Source organism: Talaromyces atroroseus (assembly GCF_001907595.1).
Source record: "Talaromyces atroroseus strain IBT 11181 chromosome Unknown scaffold_8, whole genome shotgun sequence".
Taxonomy (NCBI): Eukaryota; Fungi; Ascomycota; class Eurotiomycetes; order Eurotiales; family Trichocomaceae; genus Talaromyces; species Talaromyces atroroseus.
The window spans coordinates 682,481-691,791 of record NW_017971440.1 but is presented as its reverse complement, the minus strand read 5'-3'; the positions used below and the strand labels follow the sequence as shown (position 1 = coordinate 691,791).

Genomic DNA, 9,311 nt, shown 5'->3' with positions numbered 1-9,311 from the left:
AATTACCTTACCAAACCGACCTGCCTCTAGCTTGCCGTCCGAGCTGCCGGTTCGGGATCCGCTCGCTCGCTCATTCTTCCTTTTCTTCAGTCTGCAATATGGGTCCTGGCCGTTTTGTTTCTCGGCTGGTCCCGCGCAGATGGAACCCTCGTGGCTGATACTCTGCTTCCTCTTAATATATAATCGTCCGATTGCGCCCGCCTCGGTTGGAGATCTCCAGACACAAACCATAAATACATCCACATCTCTCCACCAAACACAGATTTGTACCCTTCCTCTCTTTACTCTAGCAGCAAGCCAAGACCGTCTTTCTTTGATCTTCATATTCGTTACTTCGTTTTTTTGCTCTTGCGCCTTTGTTTGCCAGCGTTTGCTATCTGGTCTCTTTTCTTTGTTTTTCTTTTGCATCATAAGCATCACTGACAGCTCGAGCGACTTCACATATATAAATATCTCGCCCACCGTGCCTTGGTCACTGACGTTCCACGGCTCTGACTTTGTTAAAATATAATTCTCTCGCGACATTCAATCTATCTGTTTATCGACAGTCTGCCATTCATAATGTGCTATCAGGTCGTCGAGCGATACTCGGTGTGCCGCTGTCTGTATTACCAGCATTCTGTGGATCCATGCCAAGCTTACGGACAACGCCATCACGTTGTTCAAGAAAAAACCGTCCTCGTGGGCTATGCTTGTCCCGCACATTCGACTCGGCAAGGCAACGGCAACTCGCACAACAATCCCAAGGGCTACCGGTAAGCGTGGGATGCGTAGTCATCGGGTTATGCTGCTGCCAAATGGCCCAATTCCCAGAAAAAGGAAGATGGTGGCGAACGCGGGCATGCTCATAGGAACTCTCCTTTCGTTTTTTTTTTTTCTTTTTTTTCGAGGTGCCGGACACTTCGGTTTATTTCTTTTCGACTCTCGGCAATCACATAGTTGACATGCCAACTATCAACAACATGACGGACTTTGAGCAAACTCAAGGTTGCAAGTAACGCTGAAGCCATACCATATAGCGCTTGACTCCCAGGCGGATCAGGTGTGCGGAGGATGGACAACGCGACATTGATATCGACGGACTCGCACTTATGACATACTTGGAGTCATTGTCTTGAGTTACGAAACGAGCCATGCTTGAATAACGATCGGCAACGATGTACTTGCGCAAATTTATGTCCTCGTTTTCCGCTCTTCTGGCTTTGCATAAACGGGGTTCTTGGGTCTGTTTTCTTTTCTTTTCTTTTTTCGGTTCCAGAAGACTTGCTGCATTTGTGGCGTTATCTCTTTTTGCTTTTTTTTGTTGAGGTTTTCACAATTTCCGGGTCTGTTTATATAAGCGGCATACACTGTTTTGTTTTGATCTTTTTTTGTCCTATATTTTTGTTTTGTGCTTGCGAGAATCAGAACTGGCGTCTGATTTTGTCTATTTGTTGAGAGATATTTATGCTGGACCAGGACATTCTATGTCAGACTTTCTATGAGCCCATTTCCTGTCTCTGCATAGATACCATGGGATGCTCGAAGTGCCAGGAGCACTTCAATTATCCATTCATTCATTTCAGCCATCCCACGGATCTTGCATTTGAACTGGTTTTCAGATGTGAATGTTTCCGATTTCAGTTTTCGAGCTGTCTCAACGAGCTAGACAACAAATGATAGGGCGGCTGGAGCTGTGGTTAGTATCGTGCGAGACTTGAGACTGGCGCGTTCTGAGATGGTAGACATCTGAAGCGTTCGTCAAGGGCGGCTGATGACACAGAAACAGACTGACGATGGACGACCCTGGAGATTTGGTTTATTTTGTCTTAGTTCTTGTCACCATAGCCCTGATACGAACCATCATTTGTCTGTTGGTCATGTCAACGATGCATTGCTGGGAAATGCTATGTATTATTTTATATCACCATGTACTTTTTAAAAACAAGCCCCCCAAAAAAAGGACAGCGAAAATGGACTACAATCTCACTCATCTCCGTTTGTATAACTATGTCCAGGTAATAAAAGCATACATATACAACATCGTGAAGAGCAGACAATATTTTCAACTGTTTTTCCTAATTTGGCAACCATTTGCCTATCTAGGTAGTTTTCGAAATTGGAGACTTCTATAGTTAATTTCCCGACTAGCGTGTGCGGCGCCGCTTTATCCTCTTGCAATCGCAAAAATCCGTCAACTTTACACGACGGAGGGTCTGCTACCGCGCATTAATTCCCTACCACTGGGCAATTTTAACCCGAAGAAGGCCCTATAACCGATGTCTTACTGGTATAGTGGTTCAATCTGACAGGCATAGGTTTTCTAAATTTCTACCACCGCTTACAAATTCTCTACCACCGGGCAATCGTAAACCCGTCGTAATCCGTACATATGTATTCCGTGTCGGCCCTAAGGAAGGACGAAAGCGAATGCATTTCACGGATAGATCGGCCACCAATTCACATTATTGTATACATATCGCATGTTCTAACAATATTAACAGAGACTCATCTTAAAATCTTAGCCTTGCTTACAAATGGTTCAACGAAATGATTATTAAGCCAGAAGTGCACGTCCCGTAAAATCCCTCATCTGTTAGATCCAAGAACCCATTTCTCATACCTCTCTCAGGCTCTTCATTGGTGCTATGTCTGCTCCTGTCAGTGGGAGGAGAGTGGGAGGACACTCCCACACGGAAGAGATGCATGAAACTATACAATGTTGAGGGTGATATGACGGAAATCTCGGCCTGAACTACATTACATGTCCTCTAGGTGATTGAACTAAACATGTAGTGAAGACCTATACTCCGTATATATATGTGAGATAGATCCCATCTCGGTCAGTCAGATTGATTTAGGTAGACGGAGGAAGAAAACTAGCCCCTTTGCTATATTTTCTTCTATTCTCTCGAAGCATCAACCTCAACCAAGGCCACATCCTTTTTCTTAGGTCATATCCTGCTCGACATAGATATATCGCCAGGATGAAAGTCTTGATTGTTTTCGCCCATCCAGAGCCACAATCGCTTAGTGCGGCGCTTTGCCAGGTCGCCGTCCGAGAACTCGAAGCCCAGGGCCACGAGGTTCGCGTATCTGATCTGTACGCAATGAAGTGGAAATGCAATGTCGACCGAGACGACTTCCCATCGCTCTCGAGCGAACTCCCACTTAGGGTGGTATCCGTTTCCAAAGCTGGCTTCACTTCGCATTCTCTCACTGAGGACGTGTGGGCAGAGCAGGAAAAACTATTGTGGGCAGACACCGTGATTCTGCAGTTCCCTCTCTGGTGGTTTACTATGCCCGCCATTCTGAAAGGGTGGGTAGATCGAGTTTTTTCATGTGGATTTGCCTATGGGGTTGGGGAGCACAGTGACAAGCGCTGGGGAGATCGTTATGGCGAGGGTGTTCTATCCGGGAAGCGCGCCATGTTGATTGTCACCGTGGGCGGTTGGGCAGACCATTACTCCTCGAGGGGTATTAATGGTCCAATCGAAGACATATTGTTTCCCATTCAACACGGCATTCTTTTCTACCCTGGTCTTGATGTCTTACCACCTTTCGTTGCCTACCGGACCGACAAAGTCAGCAGCGGCATGTTCGAGCCCATGGCTGAACAGCTGAGAGAGCGTATGCGCAGCATCCAGACTACTGAGCCGATTCCGTACCGTCGTCAAAATTACGGTGATTACCTCATTCCGAGTATGATTCTACGAGATGATATCGACACTGGGGCTGCCACTGGATTCGCTGTGCATCAGTCGACCGCAAAGTTGGCTTAGGGAAATTCACGATTTGTGAGGGTAACAAGCTCACATCTTTCATGGTATAGATAGTGCATATATCAGGATGATAGTCCCGAGAATGAACAGTTCAATTCCAGATATAACTCGTATGGAGTATGAAGTTATGTATTGTTTCCTATCTCAAAGCTCTCTCTCTATTTACCAAATCCGACAACGCATGATATTATAACCTAAGAATCCAGTGAGAACCCTCTACTCGATTGGTGTCAATCACTACTAAATAGGGGACACTTTGAGACTCGTTAACCATGCCTCCGGCAGTGTAAGCTCTAGTTACATTACAAGCGTCGATACCGGCGTTGGGTTCAAATTTGATTAAGGTGTACTTGAAGCGACATGTTGAGATTCTACAACGTGGGGGTGTCGGATTCGGGTTTGGTGGGAATCCATTTAGGGTTGAGTGCGGAAATTGAGGATTGAGTAACGGATTGAGTAACGGATTGAGTAACGGAATACGTTCAGAAGAGATTTTTAGGAGAAATGTATGTGTGTGTGTGTATTCAGTGAGAGTCGTCCTTGTGAATGTACATGACCAGGCCAAGTATTAGTCGCCAGTTTCGGCCAAAATCATATACGAATTTCAAAAGGAGAGTCAGTTCAGAGATCAAGTGATCGAATATATTTTTCTATTTTTATGGTAGGACATCTACTTATCCAGTTATAGTGCTCTAGGTAGACAGACACCACCGTCGGAAATAAACAATCACTATCACAAAGGGGAAGAAGTCTGCTAGGTTGGTAACATAATCATCTTTTTTGATCTTCTTTCTGTGTGGACGTTGGCATGAATATGTGACCATAGGCAGAAGTTGCCTTTCTCTTCCACCGACCTAGGTATCTAGGTAGATAGAAAAGATTTCAATCCATGACGACTCGGCAGCTGTGTTATCTGTGCGTCCCATCCATCGACGTCCCCTCATCGAAGCGAGACCAGCTCGGTTCGTGGCGGTGATATGGATTTCGTTTCGTGACACAGCTGGTTCATGGGACGTTGTCGTTTTGTGAAATTAATAATTATAGATAGTATGTAGATATGTATATAATCAATCAATCGTTGTCAATTGATGATTTTCTTTTTTTCTGTTTTCAATTTTTTTTTTCTTTCTTTTGATTCTTTTCCGTTTTTCTTTTCCTCCCATTTCAATTGTTGTCGTTAAAAATGTATAATGTTCGAATAATTGATTCATGACTTCATAATTGCGCTTCTTCCGTCCCCCGTGTGGATTCGAGGTAGATATCAATTGCTTGCATTGACTGGTTGGAATGGCCCTCTGATTTTTCTTAATTCTCCCGAGAACTGCGATTGTAGTGTCAAAAAAGGAGTGAACGTGAGGTATATATAGTATCTGAATATTCCCTCAAAGCGAACTGCGGACAAAAAAAAAGAAAAAGACGTTACTTTTTCTTTCCTCCTTCATCGGCGAACTACAATACCCTGGCGACGAGCACCGCGACGAGCAGCACGGTATTCATCATCAGACTCAGACTCGGACGAGCAATCACTACCATCTGAAGAGTCCGAGTAGCCGCATCGACTGCCACCGCAGTCAAGCTTGACGCGCTCACCCTTGCGTGTGATTCCGTAGCGTTCACAGCGGCAAGTAGTAGACGCCGGGTCACTGAGAGATGACAGCGAGGAAGGCGAAGTGCTGTCTGTGCGCGATGAGACGGACGATCCAGCCGAGCTTGGGGGGCTACTAGAGACAGAGTCATAATCATCGGACAGACGCGAGTGCGAAAACCGGTCTGTGAGCTCGTCGACTGTTGGGAAGAAAGTCTCTTCACGAATGCCACGCGAGGCGTAGGGCTTGGAGGGCTTTGGGTGCAGGATCTTGGAGGGCGAGAGAGCACGGCCCTTGGGGATTTCGATGGACTCGCGGCGCCCGTGACTTGAGCGGCTGGACTTGGAGGAGTGGTGGTGGTGGTGGTTGCTGCCACCGCCAGGAACGTCGAGCACGTTGAGCTTGCGGCCTGTTGTGGGTTCAACGGTGTACTCGACAGCGGGATCGTGGGAGACGTGGTAGCCATCCATGATGTAGTAGTACCAGTATCGCCCGCCGAGTTGCAAGACCGAGGTCTGGAAGCGAAACTTGCCAGTCCATGCTCCTGACTTGGTGGAATCCTTGGACAAGGGTAGTTGGCGAGAGTAGTTGTCCCAGGATCCGACTAGATGCACCGTCTTGACGCTTCGGGAAGTGCGGAGAGAGAAGTTTAATTGAACAGCGGCCATATTGAGTAGATATTATCGTTGAATATGGCGATATATCGAACAGAATTAAATTAAGGCAATAAGTATAATATAGATAGTCGCGCAGAAAAAGTTTCCGATTCGGATTTGATTGGCAGAGCTTTTTCGACGGCGATGAGTCCTCAAAAGGTTGTGAAAGATGTATCGATGACTGACTGCTTAGAATCCAGCGTGACGGTATATACCAGCAATCAATGGTGGTCGATCGAAGGAGTCCGAAGTTTTTCGACAATATATTAAACGTAACTGCGTTTCGACAACAGCAAATAAAACGAAGAAGGAAAAGTAAATAAAAATGAAGAAGAGATGGAATAGTTCTGAGCAAGAAAGAGCTGCACAACTGCAATTGTCGACCGGCGACAAGAAGCTTGGAATGTTGTAAAGGTTGTCTAGTTTTCAAAGTTGACCAAGTGCAACGTAACAAAAAGGGATATACTTGATTAAATTTAGCGAGCACAGCTCGTGTCCTTCCGTGGTGGTATTGAGGTTCGAAGGAAGTAGAAAGTAATTTAAAAGAAGAATATTTGTTTTGGCAAGAAACACAACGAAAATAAAACAAGTGCAGCCAGTGCAACTTGGGTACTTTGAAAACTAAGGGCAGCTCAGCAAAGGGGAAAGCTTGCTGAAGAAGGAAAGGAAGGAGAAAAAAGAAGAGAGGAAAAGTAGACCAGGGAGAGGCGGTCATTTTTATGTTGGCTGGGTTCCGGGCTGCGGGGGTGGGTGACCAACAACAGACCAACGGCAACGACAAGACTGGTCTATGATTCACATGGTTTCTAGATTTGGCTCTGTTAGGGCCACACCTATATTAGCTGCATAATGGGTAGTACGTACAGAGACGATTGTCTACTGGACGGAGGACATGTACATGGCCGCTGGTTGACGGAGTTGCTCTGCATGGGTGGGGGGTCTAGCGTTGCTTTGCAGGAAGAAAAAGCCAGAGATAAATTAAAACGAGTCGTTGACTGCAGTAAAACCTGGCATCTATCCAATGAACCAAGAGGGGTAATGTGATGCGCGCGTAGTCCCCGAGAGGTGATTGGGGGATGAGGTCAAGCAAATAAACATTAATATTGCCATTTTGGGTTGTAGCCCGTGCGGCTCGGATCGAGTGGGAATTCTAAGAATAGAACCACTGCGGTGAGAGCTGGGCCAATGGCCAACGCCCATTGGGGAAAGGACATTATTATGCCAATGCACGCCGTGCATCCTGTGCACACTGTGATAGCCAATGAGAACCCATATATTAGCGCCGGGCTGCCCTCCATCACAATTTAGGGTTGTCTCGTTCGGACCACTCACAATGCTGTACGCAACTATTCAGTATTCGCACTTCTTTGAATCCGGCACTGGACTTTCCTTATTTGGTTGACTGCATAGTACTTGAATGCATAGTCGTACACACGGATTATATGCCGGGTCTTTTCGTAGTAATTATCTGCAAGATATACGTACGCATTGTCTACCCGGAGGTTAAAAAAAGCCCGATTGGGATCAGCATGATCCTTGAAAAATTGAGGCGTAATCTGACTGCGGCAAGTGCTTTCGGATAGTGCGATAAGATCAGGTCCTCTCGTCCGTGTTACTGTTGAATTTCTGAGCAAACTGGCATCGTTCGGGAGTGCCCCTCGCCTGGAGTAGCCCGCGTCCGCATTTCAGATCGCTAGGCCTTGCTAGGACGAATACTTGTAGGCAACGTGGTGACGAAATCTCTTAGGCCAGGCTGCAAGCCGCTCTCTGACTTACTTCTGCTTGAAGGAGGATGCATCACTTGATACGCAAGGGAAGGTTGGCCAGTTCAACGAGTTTTCCGTATGCCCGGAGGACCAGACGACAACATGACTACGTCTTTGCCCTCACCCTGTACGACATTCATCAAACCCTTTACTCCTATTTATCTGAGACTTGGTAAAGGCCAGTATGAAATTCTTTTCCTCTGGTGGCAGAACTAGACAATCAAAAGCTTTAAGATTCCATGTGGTGGGAGTGACATTATCGATCAAAAATCAGATCATTGATAATACTTGCATAAGCTCTCTTTAAAAAAGGAAGTAACTGGCTTTCATAATGATTCCTATTATCATTTGCCAGAAAGAATTAAGATGTTTTTCAAGACTTTTATGCTTCTCCGAGAGGCAGGATGTAGAGTACGCATGTTTAAATAACTATACCAACCTATTCCGTGGTTTTTAGTGATGCTATTGATTTCTTTCAATTAGAACTTGACCCTTTTTGAGCTGTAGGCAAGGTATAAATATATATATTTGTATATTTATATACTCAATGTCCAAGTGGAGCTGAAGTTACCCTGCTGTTTTTTTAATCTTCAAGATAGATAGTACGCGCATAGCTAATGAGTGACGTATAACTATTTTAATATAGTGTATCGAGGTGGATGAGGGTTGAAACAAGTTAGGTAAGCCTTGCTTTCACAGGCCCTCACTTCTATGTGTAATCGATTGCATCAATTATCTCCTGAACAATATATCTGTAACCAAACATCTACACCTTGGAGAGCACCCTTAAAATCAAGTCAATGAATGTCCTGGACTACTTCTACGAAACCCACTACCATTGAAGAGTATCTCTCTACTCACAGGTAAAAGTAAGGATAATTCGTCAAATCAAGTTATTTCCGGAAAAGTCTCTGAATTTATAGCTTTCAAGAGCGGGAATCACCTAGTGTCTTCAGAAAAGCATCCTCTTTTAGTCTCCTAGGTAGCCTGCCGTTTGTGATGCCACTCGTTTCTTTTAGAATCAATTGGAGAGACTGAATGTTCTGCTCCTTGAGATCAATCAAATAGATAATATATCGCGAGATTGACATTGTGGAAGATACAACTTGGAGAGGGCGATTCATTGGCATTGGTCTAGCAATAAAGGTGTGGATTGAACGTTTGGGTTCTCAGAGCATGTCCATGAGCTTATTCCCTGACCTGTGAGGGTGAACTTGATAGAGTGAACCCTTGAGCGTCACAAAGGAAATCCCGTACGTAGGCGCTCGATAATAGGTAGATACTTAGATTCGGAAAGTAGAAAGGCATGAATAAAAAATTTTTGCATTCTTCTAGCAAGGTAAAAGTACAAAGTGCTCGACTAGCATATCCCCCGTATTTCACCAAGTCGAACGAACCAGATGGATATAATTTTGTTCTTCTGTCCGATACTCCCTCTCTATTTAAACCGCGGATTTTTTTTTTTGTATTATTAACAGACGGCGACATAGCCGATAAACGCGAGTTCTCTTCCCAGCTTATCTCGCTCTCCAGCTCCGCACG

The 9,311-nt window shown here is 45.1% G+C and overlaps 2 protein-coding genes across 2 annotated transcripts; one reads left to right on the top strand and one right to left on the bottom strand.

Moving 5' to 3' along the window:
• Positions 1 to 2,966: 2,966 nt before the first annotated feature.
• On the top strand, positions 2,967 to 3,761 carry UA08_06183 (hypothetical protein; the record flags this gene model as incomplete). The annotated part of the gene is made up of 1 exon (XM_020268479.1): positions 2,967 to 3,761. The coding sequence occupies one exon, from the start codon at positions 2,967 to 2,969 to the stop codon at positions 3,759 to 3,761; it is 795 nt and encodes a 264-aa protein (XP_020118479.1).
• Positions 3,762 to 5,199: 1,438 nt separating this feature from the next.
• On the bottom strand, positions 5,200 to 6,015 carry UA08_06182 (hypothetical protein; the record flags this gene model as incomplete). Its single annotated transcript, XM_020268477.1, has 1 exon — positions 5,200 to 6,015. One exon carries the CDS (start codon positions 6,013 to 6,015, stop codon positions 5,200 to 5,202), a length of 816 nt encoding a protein of 271 aa, XP_020118562.1.
• Positions 6,016 to 9,311: the final 3,296 nt, after the last annotated feature.